The sequence below is a fragment of the Canis lupus genome, chromosome 19 (assembly GCF_048164855.1).
Source record: "Canis lupus baileyi chromosome 19, mCanLup2.hap1, whole genome shotgun sequence".
Lineage (NCBI taxonomy): Eukaryota > Metazoa > Chordata > Mammalia > Carnivora > Canidae > Canis > Canis lupus.
The window spans coordinates 42072880-42088953 of NC_132856.1; the positions used below are offsets into that span (position 1 = coordinate 42072880).

Genomic DNA, 16074 nt, shown 5'->3' on the forward strand with positions numbered 1-16074 from the left:
CCAACCCTCAGAAGTTTCACACATGCTGTCTCCTCCACCCTAGTCCTGGAATATTCGCCTTGCCACTGCCCCCACCTCACAGACCCTAAAGTCCCCACAGCTTCTTGGCTCGGTCCTTGGGTCTCTTTGGGGTTAGTATCGGCTTAGTGTCCAGCACTCCCTAAGCAAAGAACTACTTGACTCTTGATACATGTCTTTCCCTGCCCTCCATGCAGCCTAAGACAAAGTTGGGCAGCATGTGTGTCAGACCTTGAATCCAGCTCCTGCACCACTGGCAGCAGCTAATTGGTTGGTCACTGTGATGTCAGACGTGCTAGAGCCAAACTGGGGCCTCAAGTAGCTGTCAGGCTCTGGTCTGTTGGCAACTATGGGCTCCATGGCAAAAGGTCCTAGGAGGTGGGGAGTCCCAGTGAGAAAGTGTTCTGGGCAGTGTGGTCCTCTTAGCCATACCACATGTCACCGCTGCTACCCACAGCTATGCCAGTCTCATCCACACAGCCCCAGGCAAAGCAGCCCCTAAGAGCTACTTCTTTGCTAGGAGGGCCCTGGGAGGTGTGGCAGGAGGTCTTGAACTGCAGAACCAGACACCTGGGAGAAGCCAAGGTAGGGTCCTGATGTCCAGTTCTAACAGCCCCACACCTCCCCAAAACTCCCAGCACCTCCTCCAAGGCCCACTATGCCTATGTGCACTATATCCACAAATGCCAACGGTTTGTGCCCACAGTCCCTGCACCCTGGGCCCAGGCTTCTAGTGGTGAATGTGGCAGGACCAGTCCCTGGACAGGAATAGGAGGCCCCCAGGACCCTTAGGGCCGCTCCCCTGGGTCCCTCCCTCTCAAGACATCAAGGACAGGTCAGGGCTGACTGGAAAGGGGTGCAGGGATAAGTAAGTTCTTGAGGCCACAGAGCACCCCCCTCCCCACCCTCAGCAGCTCTCTTGTCTGCTCAGAAGGGAGCATCAGAAGTCCGATAATTTGAAGTTGACCTATAAAGACAACAAGGGCAATGTGACAGCGACTGAAATTGTGTGATAACCTTAGGTTGTGAGGAAGGGAAATGAGTCCCTGGCAGAGGAAACCCTATGGAAGACCCACAATAGAGGAGTAGAGAGAAGCTAGCGGAGAGAGTAGGTGAGTGGGCAGCAAGGACTGGCGGATGGGAACTGCCGACCTGGTTTCGTGCCTGTGGCTGGAGTAGGGACTCGGAGGAGAGGGGTCCTGAAGCCTGCAGACACCAAGGAGACCGGTCCCCGCGGGCGCCTCCCAGTGTTGGATCAGCGAGATGCAACAATGGGACTACGCCGCTGCTTAGTAGGTCAGGATCCACTCCCCCAGCGCGCCCGGCACGCTGGGGACTAGAGCGCAGGACACAGGCGCTGCCTGTGGGCTGCGGGCGGTGCGCTCCTTCGGGAGGTAGGACGGGCCGCAGCACCTGGGCTGGGGTGGAGGGCCAGGCGGGAGGAGCTGGGGCGGGCGAGAGAGGCTGCGAGGCTCGGAGTCTGGGGGGCCGGACCCGACTCACCGCAGACTGGAGCCGCTCGGGGCCGCACCACCCCGCTCGGGGCCGCCAGGGGGCGCCGCGATCCGCGCGGGGGCCGCCCCTCTCCCGAGGCGGGGCTGCGGCGGGAGGGCGGGTGCGCGCACGCGTCATGTGTCACGGGGCGGGGCGGGGCGGGGCGATCTCGGTGCTCCGGGCCTGGCGTCCTGGTTCCGCAGCCCCCGCCGCCTCCACTGCCCCGGCGCGGCGCGGCCCGGCCCGGCCCCATGTATCGTGCGCTCTACGCGTTCCGCTCGGCGGAGCCCAACGCGCTGGCGTTCGCGGCGGGCGAGACCTTCCTGGTGCTGGAGCGCAGCAGCGCGCACTGGTGGCTGGCGGCGCGGGCGCGCAGTGGCGAGACGGGCTACGTGCCTCCCGCCTACCTGCGCCGCCTGCAGGTGAGTGTGCCCCTCCTCGGCCGGGCCTCCGCGGTCCCTAGACTGGGCCCCTTTGTAGGCTCTCGGTACCGACCCCGGAGAGCCCCAAGCCCGCCGGGACCTCCCGCAGATAGGGGGTTTGAGCACCTGACCCTGAGACCCCAGACTCATGAGGACTGGAACCCCAAGAGCCCGCACCCCCACGAAAGGCCAGGCCCTTGACAGCCAACTCTGAGGACTCCAGACCAGCAAGCCTAACTGGGACTGAGACTCCTTGGGATCCCAGACCCATTGAGACCCAATATCTGAATCCTCATCTGAGTGGAATTCAAGACTCGGTTCTGAGATTCCAGCACCACCGAATTCTGATCAGTTTCCCAGATCCCTGAGACCCTAGGCCCATAATCGGCCCTTTTCCTGGATCCCCGGGATCCCACACTCTTGCCTCCCACCTTCAGACCCCCAGCTGGAGCCACTGCCTCCACCACTGAGACCACCTGTTTCCCCGACCATCCTCTCTGTCCCTACTCCTCCACTGAGACCCTAGTGTCATTGATAATCCACTGAACCTCCAGACCTCAGTGTCTTTGACTCTCCTGTACTCAGCCACCCCCTAAGCTCATCTTTAGACTGCCACCCCGCCACCCTCTTGGAACCAAAGATCTCAGCCCCTGTTGACACTGCCTGTCACTACTCTCCCCAAACTCCCCATCACAAGCCTCCAGCCCTGACTTTCCAGACTAATTCTCTCTAAAAGTGAAAAGTTCCATCCCTCCTTGTCCCCAGCCTGGGGTGGGGGGCGCTCCTGTTGTGAGGAAGTGAGGCCTCTTCATGGCTTCCCCTGGGCTGTCGCCCTGTTTCCTTCCAGTGGAGGCTGCATCTCCAGTTCCTGTTTCCCCAAGAATAGTCCTGCTGTGGGGGCTGGGGTGCAGTGTCTCCAGCCGGTGTCTATTCTGACCTCAGGGGAAAGAAGGGCCTGGAGCCTCCAGGCCTGGCCTGTGCCAGACACCCCCGCCCCATCCTAGTCCCTAGTCCTTAAGAAACATCCTGTCCCAGCCCAGTTCAGGACAGAAATAACAGGATAAATTTGGAGATGTCATCTGGTCTTACCAGAGAGGATGCGCCCTAGGGCCAGGACCCTCAGTTTGCTCCCATCTAGGAGTGCCTGGGGTGTGTGACTGGGGCCCTGGACACAGGGCTGCTGGCTCTGGAGTGAGCGTGTCAGACCCAGCCTCCCTGGAGTTGGGGGCCTATTGGAACACTCTTCTTCAAGGGACCATGAGGCTCCTCTCCAGGGTCCCCTGGGGCTTGGTGTTCAGTGAGGGCCAAGAGGCTGCCCTCCCCCTCCTAGTCTCTTTCTGCATATCTCCCTGTCTTTGTCTCCCTAACTCTGTCTCTGTCTGCCATTCCAACTCTCTGCCTTTCTCTGTCTCCAGCTCTCAATTTCTTTCTGCGTTGTCTCCCTCTGCCTGTCTCTTCCTTTCCCTCCTTCCCTCTATCCCTCCCTCCCTCTCCCCCCCTTTCCTGTTTTCTATGGATAGGTGTTTCTTTTTCTGTCCCGCTTTCTGCTTGCTGTCTGCCTGTATCCCGGCATACCCCATGCTACCTGGAGGGCTTTGCTGACCTCTGTATCCATCTGTCTGGCCCCATCAGAAAGCCTCTTAGACCCCGCTTGAAGTGACGTCACCTCAGTTCTGAGACTACCATGTAGCCCTATGGCCCATCGTGGACAGGGGAGGGGTGGAGGTGGATGGTTGCCCAGCTGCCACCCTCTGCTCTGCACACTGTGCCAGGCTGGCTGGGGGGATTAGACTCCTGAGTTGCTGGGTCTGGCAGTACAGAATCTGGGGCAGGGGCCAGGCCCCTCTCTTATGTCCATCCATACCACAAACACAGAACTGCTGCTTCCCAGGGCAATTCTGGAACAGCTAGGGGTTATGAGAGCTAGAAGCAGGGGTGGAAAGAGGGGATCCCCTTGGCCCATCCTCAGCTGGTCCGTCAGGCCCCCATGATCTGCAGAAGGCTCTACGAGGACAGGGCTATTCTGGAGTGTGACCTTGGTTTTGAGAAGGATACACAAGATCCAGAGTGATTTGTTAAGGGTTCCAGACACTAGAGGCTCCCTGCTTGGCATTTCAGCCTGGGCCCTGAGCCAAGCCTGGGAATAGACTAGGTATGTACTCCTGGTCTCAAGCTAAGGGTCCCTGGGCTTGTTTTTGTTCTAGATCCCTGATTCTCAGAGAGCCTCACTGTGGGGCCTGACTGGGGCCCCAATATGTAAAGCAGCAGCATGGGGCCACCCCGCACCCCAGCTCCCTGAGTGACACAATTTGAGAACCTTCATATTCTAGTTCAGCTTTTTGTGCTTATGTCTCGCATTCCAGGCCTTAGCTGTAATGTTCCTTGGCCTGCCCTGGGTTCCATCCTGGGCTAGATGTGGGTTCACCCTCACTAGGCCCCCAGATCTAACTGCCCATCCTTGCCCCTGCCCAGGGCCTGGAGCAGGATGTCCTCCAAGCCATTGACCGGGCCATTGAGGCTGTGCACAATGCAGCCATGCGGGATGGTGGCAAGTACAGCCTGGAGCAGCGTGGAGTCCTCCAGTGAGTGGGGGAGGGGGAGGGCGCCCTCCCCCTCCTCATCCCTGTGTGCATAGTCGGGTGGGGGTCCTTCAGTGAGTACTGGGGATGTCTGGAGGGTAGAGTCAGAGGGTAGTGCAGAGTGGGGTGGAGCGGGAGGGAGGGGGGAGGAGCCTGGGCTGTGAGGGGCATCCTGCAAGCAGGCAGCATGTAAGGACTTCAGGAGTTTTAAGGTAACTCACCCAGTAATCTCCCCGTCCCTCCATCAGAAAGCTGATCCACCACCGGAAAGAGACCCTGTCTCGCAGAGGCCCCTCAGCCTCCAGTCCTGCAGCTATGACCCCGTCCACCAGTGATCACCATTTGGACGCTGCTGCCGCCAGACAACCCAATGGGATGTGTCGAGCTGGGTTCGAGCGGCAGCACAGCCTGCCCAGTTCGGAGTATCTTGGGGCCGATGGAGGCCTCTACCAGGTATGTGGTGAGGATATCCCAGGGAAGGGAGGTGAGTGGAGCTTTAGGCTTGGTCCAGAGGTGCCAGAAGTCACTTGGGTCAGTGATGCAGACAGAGCCATGGCCCCGCCCATGCCAAGAGCCCAGGGCCCTAGTCAGGCCGGTTCCCCAGGTGTGGCAGCCCGTCCTCCCAGATCCCACTTCTGTCCTCCCAGATCCCGCCACAGCCTCGCCGAGCAGCTCCCGCCACGCCGCCCCCGCCCGTGAAGCGCCGAGACCGAGAGGCCCTGATGGCCCTGGGAAGTGGTGAGAAGGCAGGGTTGGGGCAGTTAGTGGGACACCCTGTGCTTGGAATGGTTGCCCTGCTTGTGTCAGGAAGTTGGGGGCTCTGGGCTGGGGGGGTGGGGCTCAGGGCCTGGAGGGGTAAGGGCCCAGGGGGCTGTCCCAGCACAGCATCCACTCTCTGCCCACAGGCGGCCGCAACACCACACCCTCCGGGGGCAGTTCTGTGTCCAGCGGCTCCTCAGTCAGCAGCACCTCCCTTGACACGCTCTGTACCGGCTCTAGCTCGTCTGAGCTGGGCCCCAGCTGCTCACCCACGCCCCCACCCGTGCCCCGCCGAGGCACCCATACCACTGTGTCCCATGCTCAGCCCCCTCCCTCCAAGGTGCCGGCCCCTGAGCCCCCTGCAGAGGAGGTAGCAGTCGATACCACCTCAGCCCCTGATGAGCTGGAGGCCCTGGGTGCTCTGAGCCTGGGGACCACAGACGAGAAGGTGGTGGCTGAGCCTGCCGTGCCCAGGACCATCGGGGCAGAGCTGATGGAGCTTGTGCGGAGAAACACCGGCCTGAGCCACGAGCTATGCCGTGTGGCCATTGGCGTCGTGGTGGGTCACATCCAGGCCTCTGTGCCGGCCAGCTCGCCTGTCATGGAGCAGGTCCTCCTCTCGCTGGTAGAGGGCAAGGTGAGGGTGGGTGGCAGGGCCAGAGGCCTCCCCCTCCTGGGGCCACCCTGCCTTCCCTGCCCCGTTCCCACCCTCACACTTGTGTTCAGCCTTAACTTGACAGGTGCCTGTTGAGCTCTCGCTTGGCCTTCATTGTGCTGGGTGCCTAGGGACCTTTGAGCTGATCCCTGAAGGAGAAAGGGTGGAAGAGCATTCTGGGCAGATGCTTAGCTAGACAGGGGCCGGAAGGCAGGACCAAGCGTAGCTCGCAGGAGAAGTGGTTCAAGGCCAGCATGGCAGTAGGGCCGGGAGTGAGGGAACAGGTGGGGTGGGAGGAGGTGAGGCTTGGGGCTTGTGACAGATGAGACCAGATGTGAGTAGCCGGGAGTCCTCTCTGGCTGCAGGGGAGGAGTGGACACAGGGTGTGAGAGAGCACAGTGCCGTGCTGGCCTTGACAGTGGAGAGGAGTGGGTGCTTCAAGAGCTGTGGCAGAGACCTCAGTGTTGACTCAGGTGTGAGTCAGGTGCGTGGGCATCACAGATGGGTGGGATCCTTTGCCAGGGCTGAGGCGCTGGTCAGGAAGCAGGATTGGAGGGCAGTGAACCATCTCCAGATGGGGACCAGATGGGCCCAAGGTCCTTCCTTAGGGCCCTAGGACCCGGCAGCTGCAGTGGGGGCGTGGGGATGGGTGCAGCAAGTCCCCAGGCTTGTCTGTGCCGGGCGGGACAGGTGCTGTCAGCCTGGGAGCATTCGGGAGACAGGAGGTGGCAAGATGACAAGGCCCGACGCCATGTGGTGTGGTGGATTCAGAGAGTAGCATCTCAGTCACATTCAGGCAGTGACGGTCGGTAGCCTTCCATATGGAAGATGTTTATACAGGTCTGGGATGAGAGGCAGGTACTTGGAAGGCACCACAGATCTAGTGGGCAGGATCTAGTCCCAGCAGGTTATCAGGCCTAGGGCAGAGGAGTCACTCGCAGAGGCAGTGTAGACCTGGGCTAGTGCCCTTGGGAGCTTTGGTGTTGAGGTGGGCCATGGGAGCAGGTCTTTAGTGGGAGCCCAAGGCGGGGCAGAGGGGAGGAAGAAAGAGAACCAGGGGCTGGTCCCCTCACAGGTTCTGGGAGGACACAAACTAGGGGCAGCTCTGAGAGGCGAGGCTGGGTACCCTTGCCTGACGTTGGCTTGGAGCTCATGCCCCTGACATCCTCAGGGTCTGGGTTGACTTCCAAGCCTCAGGGGCTTCCTGAAGATGGTGATGGGCAAGAAGTGTGCTGAGTTGTGCCTCACCCTCTCCCTCCAGGACCTGAGCACCGCCCTGCCCTCTGGGCAGGTCTGCCATGACCAGCAGCGGCTGGAGGTGATCTTTGCAGACCTGGCTCGGCGGAAGGATGATGCCCAGCAGCGCAGCTGGGCCCTGTACGAGGACGAGGGTGTCATCCGCTGCTACCTGGAGGAGCTGCTGCACATTCTGGTGCGGGGTGGGGCCCACGGGTGTCTCTCCCCTCCCCCTACACCATCCCCCTCTAGTGCTTAGGAGTGTCCCTGGCATGTACTCAGCTCACCTGTGCGTGTGGCCATGTGGCTCCCACTGAGTCTGTCACGCTTCCTCCTCCCCGCAGACTGACGCAGACCCTGAAGTTTGCAAGAAAATGTGCAAGAGAAATGAGTTCGAGTCTGTCCTGGCTTTGGTGGCCTACTACCAAATGGTGTGTGTGAAGCAGAGGGGCGGGGGGGCATGGGGACACCCAGGTAGAGGGGCAGGTTCTGGGCACTGAGTACACAGGGTCTCCTGCCAGGAGCACCGGGTGTCATTGCGGCTGCTGCTCCTCAAGTGCTTTGGTGCCATGTGCAGCCTGGATGCAGCCATCATCTCCACACTCGTGTCATCTGTGCTGCCTGTGGAGCTGGCACGAGACATGCAGACAGACACACAGGGTGAGGCTTGGGGGAGCTTCCTGCCACATGGGGGGTTCCCACTGTCTGTGGGGGCTCTCACCGCCTGCCTTGCCCTCCAGATCACCAGAAACTCTGTTACTCTGCCCTCATCCTGGCCATGGTCTTCTCCATGGGAGAGGCAGTGCCCTACGCACACTATGGTAAGCGGGCTGGGAGCCTGTGGGGCTGGGGACCCGCTTGCCTGGGGCTGACAGGGATAGGGCATTCTGGGGCTGACAGAAACCCAGGCGGGTGGGTGGGGTGCAGAGGCCGGGAGGGCTCAGATCCTGTGTGCCCCTGCCCAGAGCACCTGGGCACTCCTTTCGCCCAGTTCCTGCTGAGCATCGTCGAGGACGGGCTGCCCCTGGACACCACAGAGCAGCTGCCGGATCTCTGCATGAACCTGCTTCTGGCTCTCAACTTGCACCTGCCAGGTGGGGGCAGGGCCCGGCGGGAGGTGGTTGACCGACTAGGGGCTCCTCGCTTGGTGCCCGTGCACTGTGTCTACACCCATGTCCTTCCTCAGCACCTGACCAGAACGTCATCATGACCGCTCTTAGCAAACACTCCAACGTCAAGATCTTCTCTGAGAAGCTGCTGTTGCTCCTGAACAGAGGAGGTGAGGGAATCTGTGTGGTGCCACTTCACTGTCCTTTGGCTCCGTGACCCCATGACCCCTTGTGGTGGCTATAGGCCCCGCACAACGACCACCCTGAGCCCTCTTCCCCCTGCCTCCTAGACGACCCCGTGCGCATCTTCAAACATGAGCCGCAGCCGCCACACTCCATTCTCAAGTTCCTGCAGGATGTATTCGCCAGCCCCGCCACAGCTGCCATCTTCTACCACACGGACATGATGGCGCTCATTGACATCACTGTGCGCCACATCGCGGACCTGTCACCTGGAGACAAGGTGCCTGGAGGTGGCTGCGGCAGGGCTGGGAGCTGTGTAGAAACTGAAACAAAATGAAGGGGAAACAGGACACTGAGCGGAGACTGGGGACAGGGTTGCAGCTGGAGCCAGGTCAATGTGGGGGCCACTCAGAATCCATGGCAGTTGTGCCCAGACCCAGAGGAGCCCTGGTGAGCTGATCTGGGCCAGGCTGCCTACACAGAGCTGGGGTAGAGGAAACCAGGTGGTCAGGCAGGAGACCCTCAAGGAAGCAGCCACAGCTGTCGAGGGGGCCCGGGTGGGCCATGAGAGGCCATGGCCACGGGGGAAGAGGTCAGGTTTGCGTGCATCAGAGATGAGTCCCTGGGCTTGCCCTGGACTTCTGTTGAACAACCAGGCGGATGAAGTGTGATTGCAGAGGTGGGGAGGCACTCTCTGAGGGGGGAGATAGAGTTGCGTTTTGATGTATTGAGATCGAGAAGATAACCACTAGACAGCCAGGTCCAGAGCATGTCAGGGAGCGATGGAGAGTTGGGATGGAAGGGACACAACTGTGCCATCGCCTTTGCACAGATGTGATGGGCAGCCTGTTTCAGGGCCACCACCGCAGGTGTGAGCACAGCGAGGACAAGTAGGGAGGAACCCAGGAGAAAACCCAGAGGCCAAGAGCCCAAAGCGCAGGGCTCAGAGGAAGTGGGAGACGAGCTGTCTCTACAGTTAGGAGCCTGAGTAAGACGGCGGCTATGAATTGGCTGTTGGGATTGCCCCACAGAGGCTAAGGTGACTGACAAGCTATATCTGTGCAGTGGAGGGTGAAGGGTCCGAATGGAACATTTAAGAGAGAATTTGAAGTTGGAGGGGAGTGAAGGGGGACATTGGAAGACATTAACAGAGACAACTCCTGTGAGTCTTCCTATAAAGGGAGCAGAAAAGTGAGGGTGGGGGGCACCCACTGGAGGGAGATGTGGGTGTCAGGAAGTATTTTAAAGGTAGGAAGATATCTGGGCCAGAGAGAATGATCCAGTAAACATCAAGAAATGGCTGACGTGTTCAGGAGAGGGGCCACTGCTCTGGCGAGGAGATCAGGTGCGCGGGGGAGAGCCTGGGCCTGTGGATGGATACCCCCCACACCCCCACAGCGGAGGCCAGGGCGGCTCATCCTGGTGGGGACAGGTGAGATGTGGAAGTTGGGAGGGCAAGACAGGAGCGTTCAGAAAGGTCACTAGTTTTCCCCATGAAGCACAAGGCCAGCTGTCCAGGCACTTTAGATCTGGAAACCGGGAGAAAGTGGGCAAGTAGCTCACACACCCTGAAGTGAGGGAGTCCAGGACAGTGCTGCACGTCCGTGTGACATCTGTGATAGGGAAGGAAGTTCAGGCCTGCACACAGCCTTGTGGCTGACTACTGCTTAGACGCTGGGAGGTGATTTGCAGGTGCTGCAGGGTTGGACTGCAGGGTTGTCTGACCAAGGTTGGGGATTACAGGGCGGTGCTGCCCAAAGAAGGTATTGACTCCTCTAACCACAGGTACAGAGAGAAGTGAGGGATGGTGACAGGGGTCAGTGAAGGGGACAGACAAATGGGAAGCACTGGGGTCAGATTAATGGGTTGGGTGTCTCAGCGAGGCAAAGGAGCAGCTGGGGTATCCAACTGGAGAGGCTACTGAAGCATTTTCAGCCAAAGGTGCCGGGTTGGGGAGGTGGATGCTGGAGCTGGCTGCCACATATGTGGAAGGGAGGGCGGCAGCCAGGTCCTAGAGGGTGTTGGATATGAAGGGTGCATCAGGACACCTGTGTTTTGACCGTGCCCTTTAGTAAGAAAAAAAAAACACGAGAAAGCCTTCAGTTTGGGGAAGACAGGGAAGGTCATGAGTTTGATGGTAGATATATGGGACAAGCTCTCTTTGAGGTGTGCAGGAGGTGAAAAGTGAGCAGTTGATATTCTCATCTGGAGCTCACTAGAGAGGGCCAGAGGTATAAGTGTGGATCATCATTTGAAGCTGTGGGTGTGAGTGAGATCTTCCAGGGTAAGAGGAGGGAGTGAGAAGCAGGGGTCTCCTGACCAGACAGTGCCCCGTAAGAGCCCAGCATTGAAGATGGGCAGGAGCTGGCCGTTTCCCGTTGCCACATCTCTGAGCCAGAGCTCCAAAGGTCTGGCCGCGTTCTGGGACTGCCTGTGTCTGAGATGATCCATTCCCTCACTCACTCAGTGGCTCTCGAAGGCCAATTCTGTTCCAGGCATATTGTGGGTGCCAGGGGTGCAACCCTGATCTCCAGTGCTAGGGGCCCCTTGGCCCACGGGGCAGCCTGTTGCTGTCTGGTGGTGGTGGCAGTGCCTCCCTAGGGTCTCTGAGCTTGCCCACTCTTCCCACAGCTGCGCGTGGAGTACCTCTCCCTAATGCATGCCGTGATCCGTTCCACGCCCTACCTGCAGCACCGCCACCGGCTCCCTGATCTGCAGGCCACGCTGAGGCGCATCCTGACCGAAGAGGAAGCCTCACCTCAGGGCCAGATGGACCGCATGATTGTCCGAGAGATGTGCAAGGAATTCCCCGTGCTGGGGGAGGACCCCAGCTAGCGCCTTCCCTCCCTCCCCTGCAGCCCTGGTCACAGTGCAGGGGATAAGGAAGCTTGGCCCTTAGAATGTTTTGCACAGATAGTGCGGGGGGAGGTCGTGGTGAAAAGGGACCCAAGCAGGGCCCCCCACCTGAAGTACAGCCAATACAAGGGGCCAAGTGCAAGATTGGGGACCACGCTCTGGGAGCTGTGCTGGGGCAGAGGGCCTGTGTGAGCCGAAGGGCCCCCCCCCAACTCCTGGTAGGTTGCCTCTTCAGCATGCCCCCTCCCCTCAACACAGATGCACACTCAGAGTCCTGCTGCTGCTCCAGGCTGGGCCAGAGCCCCCATCCCTGTCCTGCCTAGTCTGGGTCCTGGGCCTCAGCAAGCCGTGTCCTTGGGGTAAGGGCAGGCACCTTCCGCCAGCTCTGTTCTTTGCCTTAGCTTTGCAGTGAGTGCTGCTCATGTGCTTCCCCCCTCCCCTTGGGGGTCGCTTTCCCTTGCTCCTACCCCCAGAGGTCTTGGCCAAGCTGCTGCTCTGAAAGCAGAATCTTAGAAACAGGCCATCTAATTCTGGAGCTTCATAGGATACGGTGATGGCACTCAGGACGCCAATGACGGAATCTATTTTCTCTGTAAAGACAGACTGAAAAGCCATGTGTATTTTCCTGTGTGCTGCAGCTCACCTTTGGAAATAAATCACAGGCATCTGGAAACAGGCTGTGTGATCAGCAGCCCTGTATGATCCTGGGTTGTGGTGGGAGAGGACGGGAAGGGGCACTGGGGCTTCAAGACCTTGCCACTTGCTTGCCTTGACCTCTCCACTATAAGGAGGGGATGCTCCCTAAGAGGCCTGTTGGGGTCCCTTGACCTCTGTTCCAGTCTCTCCCTGAGTTCCCATTTCTAGTTCTTCTGGGCCACAGCTAAGCCAGCGAGCTAAGCCCCGCCGTCCGTTTGCAGGTGACTGCCCTTCCAGACCTCACTTCGACCCTGTTTGAAACCCTGTCCTCCGTAGCTGACTTCAAATTAAGCAGGCCCCACTGCAGCCCCAGCCTCCCTGCATGTCCAGGCCCTGCTCAGCTCTATTCCCTTCCTCATTCTGTCAGTGGGTCCAACAAGATCCCCTTTATTTTTCAGTCTCAGAGATTTGGTCGTTCGAGTAGGGCAAAGAGTATCTCAACGAGCATGTGGTTCAATTTGCACTACTATTTGCAGATAGGGACCATTTGGCAAAAACTTCATTTTCCATGTGTGCTCCCATGTTAACAAAGGCTCTCACCATAAAGGGGGGAGGGGCAGGAACCCACAGGCAGACACCATCAGAAGTGGTTTTCATCAGTTCCCTTTTTTTCACCCAGGACGATCCTCATCAGACACTTCCACACATCCAGAATTATTGATACAGTGACTTCCAGTCACGACTTTTCCTTTCTTATCGGGATGCTGAAGGCAGAGGGCTGTTCCATTACTTTCCCAACAAGACTGTAATGCAGCAAGAAGCACAAAAGAGGCCAGGGCTAGGGGTAGGGTCCCCTGGACACAGGTCCTCAGGAAGCTGAGGCAGGAACATCTGCCAGGGAACTCACGAAAGCAAAGCACAGGAGGATGATGGGGAACATCCTTAACTCTTTTTTTTTTTTTTAATTTATTTATGATAGTCACAGAGAGAGAGAGAGAGAGAGGCAGAGACACAGGCAGAGGGAGAAGCAGGCTCCTTGCACCGGGAGCCTGATGTGGGATTCGATCCCGGGTCTCCAGGATCGCGCCCTGGGCCAAAGGCAGGCGCCAAACTGCTGCGCCACCCAGGGATCCCCTTCCTTAACTCTTGATTCTCAGGTTAAGCACCCAGGGTCACCTGCTGGACCTGACTAGGGGCTGAAAGAATGCTCCCCAGTAGAACTGTGTGACACACCCTGGTCACTCCCCTTCACCCCAAAGGCGTTCTTTCTTTTCACATCCAGAGTCAATGACATGGACTTCCAGTCATAACTCCTTCCTCACTGGAGTGCTGAAAGCAGAGAACCATGGTTCTCCTCTCAAGATAGTGTGATCCAGTGACAAGCACAGGTTTCTTGAGAAGCTGAGGCAGGAATATTTGACAGCCTCCTTGCCTTGCTCTGTTCCCTGTTGTGATGCCCACACCAACCTTGGGAGGGCAGGGCTGTGCTGTGCCATCTGTCCCAGCACCAGCACCTATGATGAGCAAAGTGTAAGCCCACGGCAGGAGGTATCAGAAGCCCTGGCCAGTTTCTGTGCAATTGGCCAAGGAGCCCTGGCATGTGTTTGTAAGGCATGCAAGAGCTCCAGGTGACAGTTAAAAATTGGCCTCTGGCAGCAAACATGCTCTTTTAGGATCCAGAACTCTACAACCCCCTCAGCGAACACCTTGATGGTGCTCTCAGAACACAAAATTAGAACCATAAGAGGAAATGATTAGCCACAGAATTCCTCAGTGAGGGAACCGTCTTTGCAAGAACACCCATTTGACTGCTTGGAAGGAGGGTAAATGTGGGGTATGGTGAGGCAGGAGGACAGAGAGAGACACCTAAGCCACCCAAATGGGAGTGTTTTGGGTAGGTGGGGCCAAGAAAAAAAACTCAAAGATTTTGAGGGACAATGAGGAATGGGGGTTTAGACTGACCTCTGGGGTAGAAGGAGTATATAAAGGTGCTGGCACCTTGCTTGTGGGACATGCACAACGGACCACAGGCTACCCATGCATCAGGCAACTCCAGGGTAAGGCCTTGAATGAAGATCACATGCCTGATACAGACTCCCAAAAGTAGGTGAAAACAATATTTTTTCTCTTGTTTTTATGGAAGAATAACATAACCATGAAATGTACAGTATACAGAGAACACAGCAGAGTGACTTATGAATCAGAATGCTGACATAACCACTACCAAAGTCAAGAAATAGAATAGCACCAGTCCCCAAAGCCCACTTGTGTGTGTCCCCAATTCATCACTGACCCATTCATGCTCCCTAGAGGAAATTTCAGATAAGTTTTGCCTGTTCTTGAACTTGGCATAAATGGAACCATAGGTTCAAACTCTTGTGTTTGGCTGCTTCATTTGCCATTAAGTTTCTATGTCCTAGTATGTAGTTGCAGTTTGTTCACCCCCAAAGTTGTATGGGATATACTCTCATTTATTCAGTGCTGATGACCTCTCAATTTCCAGTTCTTGTCTGTTGAGATTAGTGCCATCAGGGACATTGTTACTCAGGTCTTCTTGTTGCACATGTGCATTATGGGGGTGGGGGGTATTCTCATGAGTGGAACAGCAGGGTCACAAGCCAGTGCTCCATATAGTTTTGCTAAGTAGCTGTACCAGTGTACACTCCTCCAGTCATGTGAGTTCCAGCTCCTCTCCCAAAACTTGGTATTGTCAGACTGGTTGGTTTGTTTTTAGTCATTCTGGTTCGCCATAGTATGTATGTATGTATGTATTTATTAAGATTTTATTTATTTATTTATGATAGTCACACACAGAGAGAGAGGCAGAGACATAGTCAGAGGGAGAAGCAGGCTCCATGCACTGAGAGCCCGATGTGGGATTCAATCCCGGGTCTCCAGGATCGCGCCCTGGGCCAAAGGCAGGCGCTAAACTGCTGCGCCACCCAGGGATCCCAGTATTTATTTTTTAATTTGCATTTCTCTGATGGCTAAAGAGGTTGAATACCTTTTCACTAGTTTATTGGCTATTTGGGTTGTTTGTGAAGCACCTGTCAAATCTCTTGCCTATTCATCTGGGTTGTCTATCATTTGTTGACTTGTGGTATGTATGTGGCATATGAGTCCTTGGGTTGTCTGTCTTGCAATATCTTCTTCCTTTCTTAATGTTGTCTTTTTTTTTTTTTTTAAGATTGTATTTATTTAGAGACACACACACAGAGAGGCACAGACACAGGCAGAGGGAAAAGCAGGCTCCATGCAGGGAACCTAACATGGAACTCAATCCGGGGTCTCCAGGATCACACCTTAGGCCAAAGGCAGTGCTAAACCACTAAGCCACCCAGGCTGCCCCTTAATGTTGTCTTTTGATGAAAAGACATTCTTACGGGTAATGTAATCCTTTTTTTTTTTTCCAGGATTTTTGTGGTTGGTGCATTTTGTATCCTGTTAATAAATCTTTGCTTAAAGTATGAAAATCTTTGATGTTGTCTTCTAAAAGCTGTGTTCTCTTTCCTTTCATTATTCAGACATCAAATCTATCTGGAATAGATTATGTGGCTAGTATGAAGTAGGGTTCTCATTTAACTTTTTTTAATAAATATTTTATTTATTTATTCATGAGAGACACAGAGAGAGAGAGAGAGGCAGAGACACAGGCAGAGGGAGAAGCAGGCTCCATGCAAGGACCCAGATGTGGGACTCGATCCCGGGTCTCCAGGATCACACCGTGGGCTGCAGGCAGCGCTAAATCGCTGCGCCACCGGGGCTGCCCTCATTTAACTTTTTAAAAAATATTTTATTTATTCATTCATGAGAGACAGAGAGGCAGAGACACAGGCAGAGGGAGAAGCAGGCTCCTCACAAGAAGCCCGATGCGGGACTCGATCCCGGAACTCCGGGATCACGCCCTGGGCCAAAGGCAGATGCTCAACTGCTGAGCCACCCAGGCACACCCCCCCCCCATAAGGGGATGCCTGGGTGACTCAACAGTTGAGCATCTGTCTTTGGCTCAGGGCGTGATCCCGGGGTTCCGGGATCGAGTCCCACATCGGCCTCCCTGCATGGAGCCTGCTTCTCCCTCTGCCTGTGTCTCTGCCTCTCTCTCTCTCTGCATGCCTCATGAAAAAATA

The 16074-nt window shown here is 56.8% G+C and overlaps 1 protein-coding gene across 3 annotated transcripts; it reads left to right on the forward strand.

The window, feature by feature from the left end:
• Window positions 1-394: 394 nt before the first annotated feature.
• NCKIPSD (NCK interacting protein with SH3 domain) lies at window positions 395-11984 on the forward strand. 3 transcript variants are annotated; one of them, XM_072786305.1, is made up of 13 exons: window positions 395-603; window positions 4407-4516; window positions 4762-4966; window positions 5161-5251; window positions 5419-5909; window positions 7189-7359; window positions 7508-7594; window positions 7685-7823; window positions 7904-7984; window positions 8129-8257; window positions 8350-8442; window positions 8563-8735; window positions 11087-11984. In XM_072786305.1, exons 1-13 carry the CDS (start codon window positions 454-456, stop codon window positions 11288-11290), a joined length of 2124 nt encoding a protein of 707 aa, XP_072642406.1. In that variant the 5' UTR covers window positions 395-453; the 3' UTR covers window positions 11291-11984. The 3 variants fall into 3 exon arrangements, with proteins under 3 accessions (XP_072642406.1, XP_072642407.1, XP_072642405.1); XM_072786306.1 differs by lacking the exon at window positions 395-603 and adding an exon at window positions 1299-1412; XM_072786304.1 differs by lacking the exon at window positions 395-603 and adding an exon at window positions 1683-1934.
• The last annotated feature ends 4090 nt before the right edge of the window (window positions 11985-16074 follow it).

Coding starts and splice junctions, on each gene's coding strand:
- NCKIPSD (XM_072786304.1), top strand. CDS start 1,764: ATGTATCGTGCGCTCTACGCGTTCCGCTCGGCGGAGCCCAACGCGCTG. Junction 5,910..7,188: donor TCTCGCTGGTAGAGGGCAAG/GTGAGGGTGGGT, acceptor CTCTCCCTCCAG/GACCTGAGCACCGCCCTGCC. Junction 8,258..8,349: donor TCTCAACTTGCACCTGCCAG/GTGGGGGCAGGG, acceptor GTCCTTCCTCAG/CACCTGACCAGAACGTCATC.